At 44.7% G+C, this 24,220-nt stretch overlaps 1 protein-coding gene across 1 annotated transcript in view; it reads right to left on the bottom strand.

Annotated features, from left to right (window-relative positions):
* Window positions 1–24,220, bottom strand: part of LOC306940577 (matrix metalloproteinase-15-like) — a gene marked incomplete at its 5' end in the record, with an annotated part of 78,768 nt that overhangs the window by 29,768 nt on the left and 24,780 nt on the right. The window contains 5 exons of the mRNA XM_079525674.1: window positions 2,432–2,584; window positions 5,913–6,080; window positions 10,624–10,919; window positions 11,765–11,869; window positions 18,909–19,066. Coding sequence (XP_079381800.1) covers window positions 2,432–2,584; window positions 5,913–6,080; window positions 10,624–10,919; window positions 11,765–11,869; window positions 18,909–19,066 — 880 coding nt within the window. The remainder of the gene's footprint in view (window positions 1–2,431; window positions 2,585–5,912; window positions 6,081–10,623; window positions 10,920–11,764; window positions 11,870–18,908; window positions 19,067–24,220) is intronic.

Below are 24,220 nucleotides of genomic sequence, written 5' to 3'. Positions count from 1 at the left end.
GCGGCCCCTAGATGTGTCACAGAAACTACATTTTTTTGGGAGCGTTCTACGCATTGCTGGCTGTCTGAATACCCCCTGAATACCCCAATTAAAATTGTGTTGCATAAAGTGTTTGAGAACCACTATCTAAACCACTGTTCTAAATCCTAAAGAGTTATTATTATTAGTATTATTAAAGGACCAAGCAGTCCTGAAAATACTTGGTCCTTTATTGGATTTGTAGTTTCTTTTCTTCCGCCAAAAATAGCAGTTCTGGCTGAACCGTGCAGTCGGTTTTCGCGAAATTTGGAGATATGGTAGAGGGCCATGCCAAACGGTGAGGATGCGAAGCCCACAACCATTGGCCAAAGGGTGGCGCTATATTGAAAATGCAAACTTTGACCACGCATAGCTCATGAACCGTTTGACCGCAATGAAACCTCGACACACAAGTTCCGTGCTGTTACTTTTGACCTCTGACCTCTAGATTACCCGCCATTTTGAATTACATGAAAATCAATTAAAATGCATCTCCTCCCAGGATCTTTGATCAAAATGCACGAAAACATCTACACGTGAACTTTGGACATATACGGACATGGGAAAGTATAGTACGTTTTTTTAAGTGAAAAAATGAAGGTTTTATGAGCCAATGAAAATTGCCGTCTTGTGAATAGAAATAGTAATAATACACAATATTGAATATTTATTCTAAATGACTTTGTGTCCTTTTATGTTGTACAACAGTGATTTTGAAACAAAGACTGATTTGGACACCTTGCCTTTCAGTTCAGGTTTTTTGTATCCTGAAAGGATTCCCTTGCATGGATGGTCTGGTTCCGGATGGTACCCAGACCTGGCGAGCCCCCCCCCCCCCCCCCCCCCTTCCCCCACAAATGTGGTAATCTAGTTCTCCAAATTGGAGAAAGACATGAACTGAACTGGGACTTTTCAAGTCAACAACTTAAAGTGGGCCCCATTTGTTTGTTTTTCATGAATGTTCAAAGCTGTTTATATTCTCTGAAGTTTAATAATATTTTTTCAGTTAACCTTTAATCCCTGTTTCAGACTAATTTCATTGGTTTTCACTCATTGAGCTCCTCATCCGAATCTGGTACATTTTCTGGTTTATACGCAGTCAATTCATAAATCTTCATACCCACCTTATCATTAGTTATCCTTGCGCAACTTGCTACAAAAACACTGAATGATTTTGCTTGTTAGCTCGGTAGGTAGAGCTCTTGCCTTTGCAACACGAGGTCATGTGTTCAAATCTGGGCACCGCCAACTCGGTGTATGAGTCTTCAAGAACCCTTACCTGCCCCCCACTATAAAAAACCGACCCTGTCACAATTCCATGGTCTTTTTCTCAAGTTTAGTCTTCCATGTTTCTTGTGCATATTATTCTTATTGCCTTCCTGCTTGGTCCTGCCTTACACTGCCTGATTTGTTGTTATTATTATTATTATTATTATTATTATTATTATTATTATTATTAAAAAATATTGTTCTATGATAGTTGTCATAGTCCAGCAGTGATGGGCTTACTCAGAATTTCTACCACCCTGATAAAAGATACAATAGAAATAGTAATAATACACAATATTGAATATTTATTGTCTCCACCAGGCCGAAGGCATGGGGAGAGAGTATGTTTTGCACTCCGTCCGTGTGTGTGTCCGTCCGTCCGTGTGTCCGTCCTTCCTTCCGTCCGTCTGTGTACAGCTAATCTCCGGCACCGTTAACCCGGTCGATGCCAAACTTTGCACACACACTCCCTGGATGCCAACGATGAACCTCTGCCCCGCATTTTCCAGAACGGCCTGTTATAGCGCCACCATGAGGCAGCTTTTCACATGTTTTACCTACAACTGCACCGATCTGCGTGAAACGTTGCATGCACACTCCCTAGAGGCCAAGGACAAACCTTTGACCTGCATTTTCCGCATCTGCCTTTTATAGCGCCACCAGGAGGCCGACTTTTGTAAAACACATTTTTTGATATTACTCCTCCAGATTCTGTCCAAAAATCTCACAAATCGTTACACAGTATCTCTATGGTCATGTGCTCAAGTCGGATCTGTCCGATATTTCATATTCCATCATAATTGGCTATAATTGGCTTTCACAGTTTGCAAGATTGCCCCGTTTTGAACAAAAGCCTCAAATCATGAACGCAGCATGCAATTTACGTGAAATCTTTCACACATTTTCTTACTGGGCTGAGGAATATATCCCACCCTTTTCACATTGGCCTGTTATAGCGCCACCAACAGGTTGATTTTTGCAAAACACATTTTTGGAACAAAATGCCTCAAATCATCCAATTGCCATCAAAGGCAAACATGTTTATATTACTCCTAAACATCTCACACAGTCCTATCCTCCTGGTGGAGACCTGTGCCCAGAAGGGCACTTTTTCTAGTTCTAAATGTTTTGCAACATCTCTCACCTGGTGGTGGTGTCGGCGTGGTGGTGTCGGCGTCCCTCATCAGGTTGTGAATGTGAGCCGTCAGTCGCGTGTTCTCCTGCATCAGGTAGCGCTTGTCTTTCTTCAGTTGCGCATTCTCCTGGGTCAGGACGTCGCAGTTGGGCTTCTGGACATCTGTAACAATAGGATTGTTAGGTTTTGTTACCTTGTTTCTACACGGACCGATTTCAGTGTGAGTCACCACCAGTGCAGTGGAGCTGACAGAGCCAGATTGTAACATGCTACATTCTACATGAAACTTGAATAAATGTGTAAGCAGCTACAGGTGTTTTAATCATCCGTTCTTGGAGTATGAGAGGCAGGAATGAAACATCATCCAGGGTCAGGTTGTTTGTGACTGAATTATCTGCAAACAGAGACCAGAAGGTGATACTAAACACAGTTGTGATTGATATAAGAGTGACTTAGAAAACATCTCTACTTAGCGACTCTGAACGCCAGCCTGGGGTTATGCAGCAACATAATGTTTGTTGAAAATGGATGCCATCTTGAAAACTAGAAGCCACATTGAATTTCTATTGGCACCATTGAATTTGTCATAAAATACATCATTATACTCTGTTCAGACATTCAAGCTCTACACTGAAAAACCTTTCATTTGATGTGATGTGTAACCTTGCCTCACCAGGCTTTCCACCACCTCGGAGGAAAGCCTGGTCTCTGTTTCAAAAGTCCGTATGATCCTGTCGGGAGCGGATGATATCGTTACGTCATGTTGTAGTATTGTTTTGTAGGCGACAGGCAGGAACAACAGGCGGCAACTTCCCTTTCCCTCAAACAATAAAAGCTCTCGTAGCCTGTAGCTTTTATTGAGAAAAATCGGTTTGAGGGAAAAGGAAGTTGCCGCCTGTTGTTCCTGCCTGTCGACTATCATCCGCTCCCGACAGGATCATATACGTAAATGAAATGGTGCCCAGGCTATGTGATGTGATGTCAAGTTGGACCTAGGCATTATTAATGCCAAATGCCAATTCTTCTGAAATATTGACTTAATCTGCTGGACTAATTAGTGTGGTTTGGAAAATCAGAAAAGACTTAAAGGACAACTTTAGTTTTTTTCAACCAAGGTTCATGTTTTAGGTTGTTATTAGAGAAAGTAAAAGATGACTGTTAATATTTTTTCATTTGCGGCTTTCTTTCGTTTTAGCAATTTTAGCTATTTTTCACAGGGGGGCGGGGGCATTCGAACATGGGGCTAAATATGTATTCTTTTTTACAAAATTGTATAGCCATTTCTTTTTTTATTATTATTTACTATAGTCATACTAGACCCCAGTAAATTACATCTGGCCACAAAAGATCCCAGGATCTACTGAATGTGAAGGGGGGTACTATAGGGGGATGCCATACTGTGTTGTATGGCTGAACATGTCAGTTTGTCACCTCCCCCTTCACATTCAGTAGATCCTATGTGGCCAGATGTAATTTCCTGGGGTCTAGTAGGACTATAGTAAATAATACAAAAATAAATTGCTATAACATTTTGTAAAAAAATACATATTTAGCCTTATGTTCGAATGCCCCTGCCCCCTGTACAAATAGCTAAAATCGCTAAAACGAAAGAAAGCAGCAAATGAAAAAAAAGTAACACTCATCTTTTACTTTCTCTAATAACAACCTAAAACATGAACCTTGAAAAAACTAAAGTTGTCCGTTAAGTTATCTCTCCAAAGCACCGACGTCGGGGGCGGATGGCGTTTGAAATAGTCTGTTGCCCACAGCTTGTTGTAGATAGCTCCGACATCTTGTTGTAGATAGTTCCGACATCTTGTTGTAGATCAGGGGTGTCAAACTGGCGATCCGCGGGCCGCATGCGGCCTGAAGAGCCGTCTTGTGCGGCCCGCGATGGATTTTCTGATAGTTCCAACATCTTGCTGTAGATAGTTCCAACATCTTGTTGTAGATAGTTCCAACATCTTGTTGTAGATAGTTCCAACATCTTGCTGTAGATAGTTCCAACATCTTGTTGTAGATAGTTCCAACATCTTGTTGTAGATAGTTCCAACATCTTGCTGTAGATAGTTCCAACATCGTGTTGTAGATAGTTCCAACATCTTGCTGTAGATAGTTCCAACATCTTGTTGTAGATAGTTCCAACATCTTGTTGTAGATAGTTCCAACATCTTGCATCATCTTCCCAGAAAAGCCCAGGTTTTTCTTGTTGAATTACATAAAATAATGGAACCCTCAAATCATCATAAAGTGTTTGCTACAATAAAACATAAAATGGATTTAATTTTTGACATCATTCAGGTCACCTGTGTGACATGAAGGTACAACGTGTGTTTAGTCCGAGACCCCACCCAAAACCCTACCCTAACCCTAATTGCACGTGGAAGCCATGAGTCAGTCTTAACGGGCCAGTCTTAACGGGCCAGCTCAGAACCATAGCCAAACTGAAACCCATTTTAACCCATACAGACCTAATCACAGTCACTCATGCATTTATCACCTCCCGGTTAGACTACTGCAACTCTCTGTATTTGGGTCTGCCCCACTCCGCCATCTCCCGCCTACAGAGGGTCCAAAATGCTGCTGCCAGACTGATAACCGGAACGAAAAAACAAGATCATATCACCCCTGCTTTGGCAAAACTACACTGGTTACCTGTCAAATTCCGCATTCAATTCAAATCACTCCTCTTTGTATTTAAATCCCTAAACGGCCTTGCCCCTTCCTACATCTCTGAACTAATAACAGCTCCCCCTACCACCAGGACACTCAGATCCTCCACTCTCAAACTCCTTGCAGTCCCCCCTTCAAATCTAAAAACCAAAGGTGATCGGGCATTCTCTGTAGCTGGTCCCATACTTTGGAATAATCTTCCAACCCACATCAAGGTTAGCCCCACCCTCGAGATTTTTAAATCTAACCTGAAAACACACCTTTTTAGTCTGGCTTTTAATACAGTGTGAAGTTTTAGTGTTTATTGTTGTTCATGTTTTGTTGTTATTTTGTTTGTTTTGGCCTGTTTTCTTTCGATTGTATTACATGTTTTATTATTGCACTGTGATAGACTACGGTCTACCTGTTCTGGAAAGCACTTTGGGTCAACTGCTGTTGTTTTTAAATGTGCTATATAAATAAAATTGACTTGACTTGACTTGACGTATGTATCTTGGGAGCCATGGCAGGGTGAATCTTTTGATTGATTGATTGATTGAAATATTTATTAACAGTTTGCTTTAACAGCCACGCATGTTGTCGGACTGTCTGACCAACGTATATACGCCCCAAAAGATACACCCCACGTTTGTACCTTCATAGCTTTTAGCAGAAGCTACAATCCATGTTGATCTGGATTCAACTGCAGCTGCAAAGCTACAATCCATGTTGGTCTGGATTCAACTGCAGCTGCAAAGCTACAGTCCAAGTTGATCTGGCTTCAACTGCAGTGAAGTATTATTATATATCAAGTTGTTGTTTAACCATTTCCACTCACATCCGTAGATGGCTTGAATCCCCTGGCGGTCATCTGCTGGCAGCTGAAAGTCATCAGTGTCCATCCAGTGGTAGTTGGGATGCATGATGGACGATGTGTCTTTGGAGTGATCCAGACCCAGGCTGTGGCCCAGCTCATGGACCGCTACCAGAAACACATTGTAGAAATCTGGATGGATGGAAGAAGAGCAATTTGAGTTGCAATGTGGGAACAATCCTTCAGTAAAAGAAAAGAAAAACAGGGTTTTGTTATCCCTTTGTTTTTTGCGTCTGGGGGCACCACCTCTTTTGTGTGTAGAAATAGCAACATGGTCTGGCCCCTCCCCCTTCTTAGATCACTTCCTCCCGAGTGCTTCTTTGTTTATCAACAACAACAACAACAACACTACATGGGCAGACCGCAGAACAGAAGATAAATTAGGTCAATGTTCTGCACCAAAAGCACCTGACGATAAACCAGGGAGAATACTGCAATGTACAAAATCCCCTCCTACTTAGTTCTCGGTGGGAGGAGCCAGACCAGACAGGTAAAAAGCGACCGTCACTTTTTACCTGCACCCTGTTACAAATAAAATAAGGGCCTAAATCGTCTGAGCTGCTCCAGTGCCTTCTTGTTCGCATAATCATTTGTTATGTATGTATGCTTTGTTAAGGTGCCTTCAGTCTGTTATATCATATGCACTTTGTTGTCTCCACCAGGCCGAAGGCATGGGGAGAGAGTATGTTTTGCACTCCGTCCGTGTGTGTGTGTGTGTGTGTGTGTCCGTCCGTCCGTCCGTCCGTCCTTCCGTCCGTCCGTTACCAGCTAATCTCCGGCACCGTTAACCGTTAATCGATGCCAAACTTTGCACACACACTCCCTGGATGCCAACGATGAACCTCTGCCCCACATTTTCCAGAACGGCCTGTTATAGCGCCACCATGAGGCAGCTTTTCACATTTTGTACCTAAAACTGCACCGATCTGCGTGAAACGTTGCATGCACACTCCCTAGAGGCCAAGGACAAACCGTTGACCTGCATTTTCCGCATCTGCCTTTTATAGCGCCACCAGGAGGCCGACTTTTGTAAAACACATTTTTTTATATTACTCCTCCAGATTCTGTCCAAAAATCTCACAAATCGTTACACAGTATCTCTATGGTCATGTGCTCAAGTCGGATCTGTCCGATATTTCATATTCCATCCCTATTGGCTATAATTGGCTTTCACAGTTTGCAAGATTGCCCCGTTTTGAACAAAAGCCTCAAATCATGAACGCAGCATGCAATTTACGTGAAATCTTTCACACATTTTCTTACTAGGCTGAGGAATATATCCCACTCTTTTCACATTGGCCTGTTATAGCGCCACCAACAGGTTGATTTTTGCAAAACACATTTTTGGAACAAAATGCCTCAAAAACATGTTTATATTAATCCTAAACATTTTGCCAAACATCTCACAGTCCTATCCTCCTGGTGGAGACCTGTGCCCAGAAGGGCACTTTTTCTAGTTTGAATCTGTTTTCCTTTGTTTCTGTTGCCTATCCATCTGAGCCTGGTCCTAATACTCTTACCGGTATCCCAATGTCCGATAGTGCTGATACACGAACCGGCAAACACAACAGATATTTTCTTCACTGCTGAGTAGTCATCTTAAATTGCAGGTCAATGTTGATCTGATTTTCATTCTTAGTTTACAAAGTAATTAGCATATGTATTTTGTATTTGTTTTCATCCATAATGAATGAGATGTAAGTTGTGCACCATGCACTGTTCTGTAGCATTAAAGCTGAAAACATCCTTTAAAACACTCACTGATATCATGTTAAATCTCACTTCCTTTCAGTTGAAGTGTCCTATAAATGCACCAAGTCTATGTACGTACGTACGCACGTACAGCACGTCTGTAATCCACATTAACTCGAGAACCGTTCGCCCCACCGACTTCAAATTCGACACACGTTCCACATCACCACAGGGAGTGCAGTGCCCGGTGTCGAGTCCGTCGGATACACCCTTGTCCAGATCTCCAGAACCAGCACAAAAGCCTCTGCCCGGGCTCTGGACCTTATCACCCCAATATCTCCATATATGGAGCTGGCCGGTTCTGACATCACAACACTTCATATTTAGGCATGCCTGACACAGAACTCCATATATAGGAATAAAGGGACACAGAGAGACACATGCAGAAATCTCCATATATGGTGTTACGTGCCACGTAGTGTATAGGTCTGTCTGGGATTTCTGTGTTTTCCTCCCCCTGTCTCTCTTCCCTCTCCACTCTTTCATTCTCTGCAGGTTTGAAGTCACCAATCACCTCATCTGCCAAACAGCCTCACTCCACCCTCATCCAATCACCTCATCTGGCAAACAGCCTCACTCCACCCTCATCCAATCACCACCAGTCCTGTCCCTGCAGCCTCATTTTTGAATCCCCAGAGCAAACGTTTACTACTAATGTAAGTTCTATAGTAGGCCTACAGAGGGTATGCGCATGCATAAAGTGAATGGAAAATCGAGTGGCAAAGTGAGCTTAACGCAGTTTAATGTCGTTTAATGCAATCAGATAGGACTTTTCTGTTTGGATGTATGGGGCTGTCAAGGCTAGAAAGTAGTTTTTTGCCACTCAGTAGGCGTTCACACATTACTTCCGGGTATGATGATGGTCCTTCTATATGCTCTGCCTGGGACAGGTAAGACAGAGGCCTCTATAACATACCTTCTATATGCTCTGCCTGGGACAGGTAAGACAGAGGCCTCTATAACATACCTTCTATATGCTCTGCCTGGGACAGGTAAGACAGAGGCCTCTATAACATACCTTCTATATGCTCTGCCTGGGACAGGTAAGACAGAGGCCTCTATAACATACCTTCTATATGCTCTGCCTGGGACAGGTAAGACAGAGGCCTCTATAACATACCTTCTATATGCTCTGCCTGGGACAGGTAAGACAGAGGCCTCTATAACATACCTTCTATATGCTCTGCCTGGGACAGGTAAGACAGAGGCCTCTATGAACATACCTTCTATATGCTCTGCCTGGGACAGGTAAGACAGAGGCCTCTATAACATACCTATAAACATACCAACCATATAGTTGCTGCTGACAATTTAAAAGTTTGATTTTGTCATACATGTTGTGGGTGTGAAGGTTTTCTATATTTTATTTGTGATGGAAAAGGTATTTTTGTGTTGGGTTCATTATTTCAGAAGTGTAAAAAACAGTACCAGTATATCACCAGTAGGTGGCAAAGTATCACCAGGGGAACAGAGTGTGTGAGGTGTGTCAAGTCTCATGTGGACTGAACTCTCACGTGATTCCATGAGAGTTTGTGCAGTGTGTGGTACTGAGCATACATTGATCTATTTTGCAGGTGAGATGGTTATACTGGGAATGCACATACTGTGGGGTTATGTTATGGGATGATGTATGTCTGGATTGTACTCTAACTGTGTGTAACTTTGTTGTGGGAGAAATATGTTATGAAGAAGAGTCAGAGTGCAGAGTGAGTTGGAGTTAGCTTAGCAGCTAGCATGGGGGCCTAGCTTCTAGTAGCTGCAGCAGTGGCAGTCTAAGGCAGCCATGACAGGGCATTGAGTTAAGTTGTGCTAACTAATTTGGGTTGGAGGAGTAAGTAAGATAATGGATGTGATACTGTGATGTTATGTGGTATGGTGACATGTTCTATATGAATGTTGGGTTTATGTAAACAGGGAAGTGGGTTATTTGAAAGAAATAACTAATGTGAATTGTGAATGTTTAACTACTGTGATCTGATTATTGAATATTGAGATCTGATTATTGAATATTGAGAAATGGTAATGTTTTGGTAATTTGATTATTTTACTTTGATGTCATTGCAAGTCATTGTGATTCCATGAGAGTTTGTTCATACCATGAAACACGTGCAGTGTGTGATACTGAGCATATATTGATCTATTTTGCAGAAAAAGCAACAACAAATAAACAAATGTGTAACACCAGTTGGAACCAGCATCGTATCCTTCTTGGTCCCGTTACACAGGCACCACGTCGTAGGTATAGAACCTTGTTAAGCACACTAGGTAAGGGGTGTTTGCCGCCACATGTATTTTTTAACTAAGTTTTTGTAAGAGTAGAACAGGCAGGCTTTTGTTTTACTAATTACGAGTTAGTCTGTCCTTTTCCTAGCTCAGTGGCTTTATGGATTAATGTGTGCCTGAGCACACCGACTGTTAGTAAATACGTGTTAATAATAATAATAATAATAATAATAGCTAATTTCTTTGCTCAACAAACTGGTAAACTATCTGTATGTTAAAAACACATCCCTAGACCCAAAAGGGTTTTCGTATTATGGGCATAAAAGGGACACATGGGTGGAACGGGGTACGCACCAAAGGTCCGACACACAGAAATCACCGCCGCTCCCGATATACGTTGGTTCGACATGTGTTGTGCTGTGCTTGCGGTTATGGGTTATGTTAGGGGTTTGGGTTAGGTTGTCGGTCTAATGACTGACCAATAGTATGTCAGAAACAAAAGCCTGTACCCGGGTGGAACAGGTACCCTGACACGGGTACAACGGGCATTGCATAGCCGGGTGAGGCATGAATCTCCAAATGTCATCGTTACTGTGCTGGTCTAGATACTGTAACAAATTAACAAAAAAGCCCCACAACTAATTCCGGTTGTCTCTATGGTGCAAAACTCACTTCCTGTCCAGGTAACACGATCTCTTACCTTGCACATCCTGGTTGGTGTTGCTCCAATGCAGGGCTGAGTTGAAGTGCACTAAACCAGGCCTGGGGGGGACGGACGCATGTGCCAGTTCCAAAGTTTTAAAGTTTGGATGGCCTTTGTGAGGACCCGATTCGAAGGAGATCATGATGTCGGCCGCATCGCGGCGCCTGTTATAGATCGCCTCGTAGGAGATTTCCTCAAAGACGAACGGACTGACATCCTCCCAGACTTTTAAGGCCCTACGGATGGCCTTTAATGTGTCCTGCCATGCGATTTTAGGTGCAAAGCTCTCGATACTAGAGGGAGAGGAAGAGGCAAAGAGAGACAAACTAAGATACTAAGATACTAGAGGGAGAGTAAGAGGCAAAGAGAGACAAACTAAGATACTAAGATACTAGAGGGAGAGGAAGAGGCAAAGAGAGACAAACTAAGATACTAGAGGGAGAGGAAGAGGCAAAGAGAGACAAACTAAGATACTAAGATACTAGAGGGAGAGGAAGAGGCAAAGAGAGACAAACTAAGATACTAAGATACTAGAGGGAGAGGAAGAGGCAAAGAGAGACAAACTAAGATACTAAGATACTAGAGGGAGAGGAAGAGGCAAAGAGAGACAAACTAAGATACTAAGATACTAGAGGGAGAGGAAGAGGCAAAGAGAGACAAACTAAGATACTAGAGGGAGAGGAAGAGGCAAAGAGAGACAAACTAAGCAAAGCTGTCCAAGTGGAGTATTACATTCCCTAACTAATCCCACAGTAATCCCACAGGAAGACAAAACACGGTTTGGGTTTGGCCGGTTTGGCCTGACATTCATCAAGTCTCTGTCAATATTAGGAAAGTCTCTAATTTGTCCAGTTTTGTGGTAATAAGGTGTCATGATGTCGTATTATTTCACCTATGAAAGCCATTTATATGTTAGAAAGGTAGGCACAATAAGCTTAGGCTTCAGCCTACACCTTTTTGGTCAATGTTTCTTTTGCAAAAAAACAAAGCAGGACTGTATTAATCTGTTTTTAATGACCAAGATAAATAAACTGAACTGAACTGATGATGTATAGATTCTTGACACATCAATATTATCAATACAAATACCTGAAGACCAATCAAAATGCAGAACTTTAACTGATTGTTCCGTTTGTACCTGTAAGTGAGGTTATACTTGTCCCGCTTGGTTCCAACCGCTTTGTAGCTGAGCAACCCCTCGCTGGTCTTGTCAGGAACGCCACAGCGGGGTCTCTCCATGGCTCTGAAAATACCAAAATATAATGTTCACTAGCCTTCAATTTAGCTCTCCATGTCAGCCTTCTTTAAAAAAAGTGCCGTGATTTTTTTCCACTCTAAAACATGATCATCAGATCTTATTGTTATATAAGGAGGAAGATCTTTTCAAAAAAAGTTTACAGTATTTGTTAAAATGTCGTTTTTATGTGGGCACGCCCACCAGTTCATTAAGTATGCCTGGTTTGCCTGTTGGGTGGTGATCCACCTTAGAGTATATATGAATAGAGACGTCACCCGAGTTCTCCTCCCATCCACTTGCATTAAGTTGCTCAAAAGCGCATGAGGCGATTTCCTCCTTCCTTGTAGGAACAGAGTGCATTCTGGGATTGATTGGGCCAAACACATGAATGCGCTGCCATTGCACTGAAACCGCGTTCACGTGTCATCATGAACGTGCGCAATGATAGTCAACGGACCAGCGCGTTCATGTGTTTGGCCCACGCTGCAATACCAAATTCGGCCACTATGTCCATTGCGCCTCAGGGTTTCCTCCGGGTGCCGTCTCTATTCATATATACTCTAAGTGATCCACCTGAACTGAAGCCGCACCCACAGCTGTAGTAGTATGATAAAGGGAGAGGGGTTAGGGGAGGGGCTGATAGTGTGAAGTCACTATATTACTGTTTTTTTCATTGGCACGTTTGACTGTCAAGGTTTCAGCCTCCAGGAAGAAACCCTAAATACAAAGGGAAGACATCATTGCACATAACAACCACACCAAGGGGTCTATTGAAGTACTGTCACCTCATAAACACATGACATAACAACCACACCAAGGGGTCTAATGAAGTACTGTCACCTCTTAAACACATGACATAACAACCACACCAAGGGGTCTAATGAAGTACTGTCACCTCATAAACACATGACATAACAACCACACCAAGGGGTCTAATGAAGTACTGTCACCTCTTAAACACGTGACATAACAACCACACCAAGGGGTCTAATGAAGTACTGTCACCTCTTAAACACATGACAACAACCACACCAAGGGGTCTAATGAAGTACTGTCACCTCTTAAACACATGACATAACAACCACACCAAGGGGTCTAATGAAGTACTGTCACCTCTTAAACACATTACATAACAACCACACCAAGGGGTCTAATGAAGTACTGTCACCTCTTAAACACATGACATAACAACCACACCAAGGGGTCTAATGAAGTACTGTCACCTCTTAAACACATGACATAACAACCACACCAAGGGGTCTAATGAAGTACTGTCACCTCATAAACACATGACATAACAACCACACCAAGGGGTCTAATGAAGTACTGTCACCTCATAAACACATGACATAACAACCACACCAAGGGGTCTAATGAAGTACTGTCACCTCATAAACACATGACATAACAACCACACCAAGGGGTCTAATGAAGTACTGTCACCTTATAAACACATGACATAACAACCACACCAAGGGGTCTAATGAAGTACTGTCACCTCATAAACACATGACATAACAACCACACCAAGGGGTCTAATGAAGTACTGTCACCTCTTAAACACATGACATAACAACCACACCAAGGTCTAATGAAGTACTGTCACCTCTTAAACATATGACATAACAACCACACCAAAGGGTCTAATGAAGTACTGTCACCTCTTAAACACATGACATAACAACCACACCAAGGGGTCTAATGAAGTACTGTCACCTCTTAAACACGTAACATAACAACCACACCAAGGGGTCTAATGAAGTACTGTCACCTCTTAAACACATGACAACAACCACACCAAGGGGTCTAATGAAGTACTGTCACCTCTTAAACACATGACATAACAACCACACCAAGGGGTCTAATGAAGTACTGTCACCTTTTAAACACATGACATTACAACCACACCAAGGGGTCTAATGAAGTACTGTCACCTCAGAAACACATGACATAACCACACCAAGGGGTCTAATGAAGTACTGTCACCTCATAAACACATGACATAACAACCACACCAAGGGGTCTAATGAAGTACTGTCACCTCTTAAACACATGACATAACAACCACACCAAGGGGTCTAATGAAGTACTGTCACCTCATAAACATGACATAACAACCACACCAAGGGGTCTAATGAAGTACTGTCACCTCTTAAACACATGACATAACCACACCAAGGGGTCTAATGAAGTACTGTCACCTCTTAAACACATGACATAACCACACCAAGGGGTCTAATGAAGTACTGTCACCTCTTAAATACATGACATAACCACACCAAGGGGTCTAATGAAGTACTGTCACCTCTTAAACACATGACATAACAACCACAACAAGGGGTCTAATGAAGTACTGTCACCTCTTAAATACATGACATAACAACCACACCAAGGGGTCTAATGAAGTACTGTCACCCCTTAAACACATGACATAACAACCACACCAAGGGGTCTAATGAAGTACTGTCACCTCTTAAACACATGACAATCACAGTACTCCATCTTTAAAGAATATTAGCATATGTATTCCATTCATTCCATAGGGCTGGACTACACATGGACATATGATGTTACGGCCGCAGGCCTGTAGTCTGTCTGGGTCTGTGTTGGCGCGCGCGCAGCGTGCGCCCCGTTGCCTAACCCCTCCCTGCAGATCCGTCAGCGCGGCCATTGGTGGGGAGCGTTCCCGTCGCTCCACCGTTGGTCGCTCGCTCCGCATCCCGCTGAAGTGGCATACGGTTGTGGAAACGTTGTGGTAGAGAGAGTGCTCCGTTTTTGACCTCAACAAATTTCGTAAAAGCCCGACGTTGGCTTAGTTGGCACTTGTGCAAAGAGGATTTAAGTGAAATAGCTTGCCATTAAAGATTCCGGCTCCTAGGGTTGCAGGTAAGGAAGTGCTAAAGACGCTCGTTTGTCTGGTTTGGTAGTTAAGAATATCCTGCTGGTGTTGTCTGCATGGCGATGTGGTGAGTATGTCCCAAGGCGAGACGAATGGTGGCGCTCGAGTCGATGCTCAGAGTGAGGGAGGGTGCCGAGGCACCGATCCAGCCACAGGTATACAAGTACATGGGGGTGGTCATCCACTGCCCGATCCAGATGGATCCAAGGTCCAAGGAGGACGCTGAAATCCGTATTGCACGGATGCAACGGCAAATATGACAAGCTGAGCTTGAGCACTAGCTCCAGGTAGAGAAACTGGAGAATGAGGCAACACTGCCGTGGGAAACGGATGGAAATGTGCTCAACGAGGGGCTCACACCGCATCAAATTCAGGTATGTCGGCGGGTGTTTCAACTACTACTCCAGTCATTTTTGATGTATCTAATCATCTTGCTTTAATGCTAACTTTGGGGATCGAGTCTGAGGTGGGTTGCTATTTTGCTTGGGTTCCTCTGCGCTCAAGTGGCCAAAAGATGCGCTGCTGCTATAGTGCATAATTCGAGGCCGTATGTGGGAGGTTGTTGCTACTCTTTCTCTACAGTACATGACAGTTTGGGGGTATACAGGCTTTAAGTCTGTAGTATGATTCAGCTAATACTAGTAACTTAAGTAATGTGACGTTTTGGTATAGCCTGTCTTTTTTTTTGAGTGAAAGATTACAGACTTAGATTTCGTTCTGTCAAGAAATCTGTTGACCAAAATGTGAATGTGTTTGAACTTATGGCTAATGCAAAGCTCCTGCGTGGGCGTTTTGGATAGTCAACAACCAGTGAATCTTGTGTATTCGGCTCATTAGAAGGACTATGCGGCAGTATGCAAATTTGAGCGTTTAATTAGGATTCGTTCGTTGTGAGATGATTTGGTGTGTTCTGTGGCCTTTTTGTTCATTTTATGTCATGTGTGCTGGGGAGGGCATAATGACAGAAGACATGGGACATGTGTCCCTCAGTGGTCATGTATCTGACCGTCCCTCCCATCCAGTTGTCATGTATTTGGCTATCCAGTGATTGTGCATCCAATCGTGTGGTTTAGAATGTCCCGTGTTGTTGTGATTAGTATTTTCAAATACCGAGGGGTATAAAGGAAAAGCAGATTCTGAAAGTATTGTTAAGAGGGCTGGATAGTCTAGCCTCGCTCTTATTGAACTTGAGTGAGTTCAAGGTCATGTGTTTTCTGTACATGGTTCGTTATACAGAGCGGCTGGATAGTCTAGCCTCGCTCTTATTGAACTTGAGTGAGTTCGATGTGTTTCATATTCAAAGCTAGTTGAAGTCAAAGCGCTCCTCAGTGGAGATAGACAGAGCTCCTAGTGGAGATAGACAGAGCTTCTCAGTGGAGATTGGAAGCAGCTCCTCAGTGGAGATAGAGAAGAGTTCTCAGTAGGATCCTAGGAGGGAAATGAAAATAAAATGTTGATGTTTTGTGTGTTTGTAGACTCAGTTAACTAAGGTATGCATGCGTGTAAAATACAAATGTAAATGTTCTCGTACTCGTATGGGTCCCTGACCTTGTATGCTAATTCAGTTTGGTTCTGTTCTGGCAGACTTGCAGCGCTTGCGCCGCCCTACAAGCTCGTGGGAGCCGGTGGACCGGAGCGGTCCTGCCGTGGGAACGATCGGTAGAGCTTTATGAGGTGGTTGTTACCAGGATAGCTACTCTAGCTTGAGATTGGTTATGAGAGTCATTATTCAATCTATCTTTTTTTCATGAAGTGATTTATTGGTAGATGTGTGTATTTGTATTATCGCCCTGTGAGATTTGGTCTGATATCCTAACCTAAATGTCATTTGGGTAAGTTTGTGAATTATAAGTATTTAGTTGTATGATGTATTTTTGGTTTAGTAGGGGTGCAGCTAGTTTGTGTCTTGACTTGGCTAACGGTTTGTGTTAATAGGTGTTCCCTCACTAGAGTATAGTTGCGGCTAACTCTGTGAGTGTTATAGAGTGCAGGGGGCGTCTTAGTAGGCGTGCTCCTCACTAGAGTGTGGTTGAGGCTACCTCAAGCTAAAGCAATGTAAACCAAGGTAATTCTGGTTTATCCCGTAATTGATGTGTTTGGGAGGGTTGTGCCCAGAATGTAAATGTTGTTCAAACTTTGTTTGATTTTGAGGGTGGGGGTGTTACGGCCGCAGGCCTGTAGTCTGTCTGGGTCTGTGTTGGCGCGCGCGCAGCGTGCGCCCCGTTGCCTAACCCCTCCCTGCAGATCCGTCAGCGCGGCCATTGGTGGGGAGCGTTCCCGTCGCTCCACCGTTGGTCGCTCGCTCCGCATCCCGCTGCTCCAACCGGCATCTACACCTGAGTCAACCTGACAGCATAAAGGCGTCCTGAAGCCTTCACTCCCGGCCGCTGCCCGTCAGCTGATCTCCAGAGTGGAGTAAGCTAGAGGCAGTGCGCCCTCCGTGTAGAGAGAGAGAACTCACGGAGTAACACCAGTTTGCAAGAGTTGCATCAATCTATTGAGTGAAACCCCGTCCGTTGCTACATCTAATGTTAAAGTGCATAACACTGTCATGAGCAAGAGCAGGTAGTATTCATATAGTATTTCATGTTAGTTAGCTAAAGCAGGCTCCTCACCAATGTACTTTTGTTTGAGTTAGGATAAGAATAGAGTAGTCAGTTAGGCTCTCTTGTTTTCATTAATAGTTAGTCAGATTCGGGTAGTGTTTCGGTTAGGACTAAGAGTTATAGGATGTTTTGATCCGTTCTTTGATTTAGGACCTGCACAGCTCTGCTCACCCTGTACATGGCACTTGTATAGCACGTATGTTGTATTCCACTAATCTGTACGCCACACAAAGAGTAATAAAACAACTTTGGCATTTTACCACCTTGCCTTATTCCAACAATAACCGTCCTAGACTCGGTGAGTCGTAACATATGACATCATCAACTAGTGACGGGAGCGGTCCCCATTGAGTGCAGTGCAGTGCAGTCAGGGTGTTTTGTGATGCCCCAAACTTAGATTTGTCAAAACTTAAGGGAGCCTTTTCAATTAATTAATTATATCAAAATATGTATACAAACATATATACAACATTTTATACAATTATAAAATAAATAAAAGGCAGTTGCCCTAGGCCAGGGGTTCTCAACGTTTTTGACCGGGGACCCCCGGAAATGCTTTGGCAATGTCTCGGGACCCCCGCCCCGCCCCCTCCCGACCCCCAATATAAATTGACTGCTACAGTAACCTTAACCCATTTTGGGCGGGAACCCCTTTTGGTGTTTTAAGCATTATGTTATAATTTAGCTATTGAAAAATAGCAGATCTACAAGCTCGTAGCACGCCACCGAGTGGCGCTATTTTTTTTTAAATAATTTGGGGACCTCCCAAAATAATTTGGCGACCCCCCGAGGGGTCGCAACCCACGGGTTGAGAACCCCTGCCCTAGGCAACTGCCTACTCTGCCTGATGGCTGGGCCGGCACTGCTGGGCTGCAATATAGGCCTACTGCATGAGTCTCAGAGCAAGATGCTCTGTGTGGCTTAATGCTCTATAATAACCCATATACTGCCTCCTGCTGGACGCAGAGCCAATCGCAGACTGCCGAGCCTATTTCAATGCAGCACACGCTGGGCTGACATCCTGTCTGGAGTGTCCATGTTTAATGCTAAATAAATAGCGTCAATGCTAGTGAGCTAAAATGAAGCCATCCTTGCTCTAGAAAGCGCCAATGTTTCCATCTAAACCACCGGATAATCAGCAAAGACCTCCGAACATCACGCATTTTATCCAAACCATGGAGAGCTCCGTAGATTTTGAGTTATTCAGCTTTTTAGTCGGCCTGTGTAATGGGAGGACGGAACGTTCCGCCAGGAGCAGTAAAACCGATAATATACTGCATGAGTCTCAGAGCAAGAGGCTCTGTGTGGCTTATTGCTCTATAATAATATACTGCATGAGTCTCAGAGCAAGAGGCTCTGTGTGGCTTAATGCTCTATAATAATATACTGCATGAGTCTCAGAGCAAGAGGCTCTGTGTGGCTTATTGCTCTATAATAATATACTGTATGAGTCTCAGAGCAAGAGGCTCTGTGTGGCTTATTTCTCTAGTGAAGGTTTCAATGAATGGTTGACAAAACCAAGGAGCTACATGCAGCGTACGTGATGGTTTGCTGGTCCAACAGTCCAGTGACCTCCAGGTTGTAGAACCTCTGCATCTCCCTGATGGGTTCAGACAGATCCTGGACAGAGAGGTAAGACCTGGAAGATGTGTCCGTACTGTCCAGGGGAGCCACGTAGCCATAGTGTCTCAGCCATGACTGGTGGAGACACAAAGACAAACATGAAGACACCATTAAAAGGTTTGTTCCACAATAAGAAATAACCAAACACTTTGAAGGAACACCAACATACCAACTTGTATGTATAGTGAATTAATAAAATGTGTTATATAGTAATTGTGTGTTCACGTGTGTGTGTGTGTGTGTGTGTGTGTGTGTGTGTGTGTGTGTGTGTGTGTGTGTGTGTGTGTGTGTGTGTGTGTGTGTGTGTGTGTGTGTGTGTGTGTGTGTGTGAGAGAGAGCAGCAAATCTCAGGGACCACTGGACTGATCAGAGGTTTCTTGTTTTTCTATGCATGCTAAATCATTATTGTTTTTCTATGCATGCTAAATCATTATTGTTTTTCTATGCATGCTAAATCATTATTGTTTTTCTATGCATGCTAAATCATTATTGTTTTTCTATGCATGCTACAGTATATCATTATTGTTTTTCTATGCATGCTACAGTATATCATTATTGTTTTTCTATGCATGCTACAGTATATCATTATTGTTTTTCTATGCATGCTACAGTATATCATTATTGTGCAGAAAATATGCATACAAGGTCTGAATGTATGCTGGGCCACAGACACAAGGACGTCATAGGTCTGTATGCTGGGCCACAGACACAAGGACGTCATAGGTCTGTATGCTGGGCCACAGACACAAGGACGCCATAGGTCTGTATGCTGGGCCACAGACACAAGGACGTCATAGGTCTGTATGCTGGGCCACAGACACAAGGACGTCATAGGTCTGTATGCTGGGCCACAGACACAAGGACGTCATAGGTCTGTATGCTGGGCCACAGACACAAGGACGTCATAGGTCTGTATGCTGGGCCACAGACACAAGGACGCCATAGGTCTGTATGCTGGGCCACAGACACAAGGACGCCATAGGTCTGTATGCTGGGCCACAGACACAAGGGCGTCATAGGTCTGTATGCTGGGCCACAGACACAAGGACGTCATAGGTCTGTATGCTGGGCCACAGACACAAGGACGTCATAGGTCTGTATGCTGGGCCACAGACACAAGGACGTCATAGGTCTGAATGTATGCTGGGCCACAGACACAAGGACGTCATAGGTCTGAATGTATGCTGGGCCACAGACACAAGGACGCCATAGGTCTGAATGTATGCTGGGCCACAGACACAAGGACGTCATAGGTCTGTATGCTGGGCCACAGACACAAGGATGTCATAGGTCTGTATGCTGGGCCACAGACACAAGGACGTCATAGGTCTGTATGCTGGGCCACAGACACAAGGACGTCATAGGTCTGTATGCTGGGCCACAGACACAAGGACGTCATAGGTCTGTATGCTGGGCCACAGACACAAGGACGTCATAGGTCTGTATGCTGGGCCACAGACACAAGGACGTCATAGGTCTGTATGCTGGGCCACAGACACAAGGACGTCATAGGTCTGTATGCTGGGCCACAGACACAAGGACGTCATAGGTCTGTATGCTGGGCCACAGACACAAGGACGTCATAGGTCTGTATGCTGGGCCACAGACACAAGGACGTCATAGGTCTGTATGCTGGGCCACAGACACAAGGACGTCATAGGTCTGTATGCTGGGCCACAGACACAAGGACGTCATAGGTCTGTATGCTGGGCCACAGACACAAGGACGCCATAGGTCTGTATGCTGGGCCACAGACACAAGGACGTCATAGGTCTGTATGCTGGGCCACAGACACAAGGACGTCATAGGTCTGTATGCTGGGCCACAGACACAAGGACGTCATAGGTCTGTATGCTGGGCCACAGACACAAGGACGTCATAGGTCTGTATGCTGGGCCACAGACACAAGGACGTCATAGGTCTGTATGCTGGGCCACAGACACAAGGACGTCATAGGTCTGTATGCTGGGCCACAGACACAAGGACGTCATAGGTCTGTATGCTGGGCCACAGAAACAAGGACGTCATAGGTCTGAATGCTGGGCCACAGACACAAGGACGTCATAGGTCTGTATGCTGGGCCACAGACACAAGGACGTCATAGGTCTGTATGCTTGGCCACAGACACAAGGACGTCATAGGTCTGTATGCTGGGCCACAGACACAAGGACGTCATAGGTCTGTATGCTGGGCCACAGACACAAGGACGTCATAGGTCTGTATGCTGGGCCACAGACACAAGGACGTCATAGGTCTGTATGCTGGGCCACAGACACAAGGACGTCATAGGTCTGTATGCTGGGCCACAGACACAAGGACGTCATAGGTCTGTATGCTGGGCCACAGACACAAGGACGTCATAGGTCTGTATGCTGGGCCACAGACACAAGGACGTCATAGGTCTGTATGCTGGGCCACAGACACAAGGACGTCATAGGTCTGTATGCTGGGCCACAGACACAAGGACGTCATAGGTCTGTATGCTGGGCCACAGACACAAGGACGTCATAGGTCTGTATGCTGGGCCACAGACACAAGGACGTCATAGGTCTGTATGCTGGGCCACAGACACAAGGACGTCATAGGTCTGTATGCTGGGCCACAGACACAAGGACGTCATAGGTCTGTATGCTGGGCCACAGACACAAGGACGCCATAGGTCTGTATGCTGGGCCACAGACACAAGGACGTCATAGGTCTGTATGCTGGGCCACAGACACAAGGACGTCATAGGTCTGTATGCTGGGCCACAGACACAAGGACGTCATAGGTCTGTATGCTGGGCCACAGACACAAGGACGTCATAGGTCTGTATGCTGGGCCACAGACACAAGGACGTCATAGGTCTGTATGCTGGGCCACAGACACAAGGACGTCATAGGTCTGTATGCTGGGCCACAGACACAAGGACGTCATAGGTCTGTATGCTGGGCCACAGAAACAAGGACGTCATAGGTCTGAATGCTGGGCCACAGACACAAGGACGTCATAGGTCTGTATGCTGGGCCACAGACACAAGGACGTCATAGGTCTGTATGCTTGGCCACAGACACAAGGACGTCATAGGTCTGTATGCTGGGCCACAGACACAAGGACGTCATAGGTCTGTATGCTGGGCCACAGACACAAGGACGTCATAGGTCTGTATGCTGGGCCACAGACACAAGGACGTCATAGGTCTGTATGCTGGGCCACAGACACAAGGACGTCATAGGTCTGTATGCTGGGCCACAGACACAAGGACGTCATAGGTCTGAATGTATGCTGGGCCACAGACACAAGGACGTCATAGGTCTGTATGCTGGGCCACAGACACAAGGACGTCATAGGTCTGTATGCTGGGCCACAGACACAAGGACGTCATAGCATTGCGTAAACAATGTGTAAACAAGTGCCATGGCTTTTGTCCAAACCAGGCATGAGTTATGCCTGTTCAAATAAAATAAAATCAATCAATTAGCCCTTTGCTAAATCCCACCCGAGCCCGTTCTTTGGACTGATCTCAAGTGGGTTTCAGCCGTGCGCAATTGCGAAATTTCACCAATGACAGACAGACTTGAATTTGTGCCCAATTACGCACGGATTAAACAAATTCAAATCAGTCTTTCATTGGTCATACAATATTTATTATTCATTGGTATAGCCCTGTGCGTAATTGGCACTAATTCAAGTCTGTCTTTCATTGGTGAACAACTGTGGACCCACTTGAGTTCAGTCCAAAGCTTTTAAATAGCGCACGTAATACTAGTCTAGAGTCCAGCACCTGTAAGGATGGCTTCCATACAGCCAGGGAACGTAATAGTAGTCTAGAGTCCAGCACCTGTAAGGATGGCTTCCGTACAGCCAGGGAACCGTAATAGTAGTCTAGAGTCCAGCACCTGTAAGGATGGCTTCCGTACAGCCAGAAAACGTAATATTAGTCTAGAGTCCAGCACCTGTAAGGATGGCTTCCGTACAGCCAGGGAACCGTAATAGTAGTCTAGAGTCCATCACCTGTAAGGATGGCTTCCGTACAGCCAGGGAACGTAATAGTAGTCTAGAGTCCAGCACCTGTAAGGATGGCTTCCATACAGCCAGGGAACGTAATAGTAGTCTAGAGTCCAGCACCTGTAAGGATGGCTTCTGTACAGCCAGGGAACCGTAATAGTAGTCTAGAGTCCAGCACCTGTAAGGATGGCTTCCGTACAGCCAGGGAACCGTAATAGTAGTCTAGAGTCCAGCACCTGTAAGGATGGCTTCCGTACAGCCAGGGAACCGTAATAGTAGTCTAGAGTCGATCACCTGTAAGGATGGCTTCCGTACAGCCAGGGAACGTAATAGTAGTCTAGAGTCCAGCACCTGTAAGGATGGCTTCCATACAGCCAGGGAACGTAATAGTAGTCTAGAGTCCAGCACCTGTAAGGATGGCTTCCGTACAGCCAGGGAACCGTAATAGTAGTCTAGAGTCCAGCACCTGAAAGGATGGCTTCCGTACAGCCAGGGAACGTAATATTAGTCTAGAGTCCAGCACCTGTAAGGATGGCTTCCGTACAGCCAGGGAACCGTAATAGTAGTCTAGAGTCCATCACCTGTAAGGATGGCTTCCGTACAGCCAGGGAACCGTAATAGTAGTCTAGAGTCCAGCACCTGTAAGGATGGCTTCCGTACAGCCAGGGAACCGAGGAGGGAAAGTTTTAGTGCACGGTGGATATAGGTACCAAAAAAAACAGGGTGACCGCAAACTGACGATGTTGGCAAAAGGCCTGTGGTGCCTTTATTCATACATCAAACAGCATGCTGGAGGGGGGGGGGGGGGGGGACGCGTCTGTTTTCTACACACGACACCGTTCTACCACAAAGTAGGCTAATCTCACAGAACGTGCACACATCAGCATACATTGCCTGCCAAGCTGCCAAGTATATTGTGTTTTCAGAACGTCGTTGTTGTTTAATGGTTGTGAGCTTGTGACTCAACAATCATCCCATGCCGATAGTAAGCGACGCGACATGGGTTGTGAAAGTGGCACCGCACCGCTGCCTCCAGGGTCCTCCGAATGGAAGAACAACTATTAAGAGAGCTACCTCTGAAGTTCTTATTGTTCAAATAAAATGCTAGTGTTTTCATGACTTGTAACTTAAACAAAAAAATTAGTTTTCAACTGGGAAAGGAAACGTCTCAAGCATGCAAGTAGAAAGTAAACAAAAATCACACCCGTGTGAAGTGAGGGCGGGCACTCTTATCGTAGGCTA

This window comes from Electrona antarctica (genome assembly GCF_951216825.1).
Source record: "Electrona antarctica genome assembly, chromosome: 17".
NCBI classification, from domain to species: Eukaryota; Metazoa; Chordata; class Actinopteri; order Myctophiformes; family Myctophidae; genus Electrona; species Electrona antarctica.
Note: the sequence above shows the minus strand (reverse complement) of the source record. Positions and strands in the feature narration are given on the sequence as shown.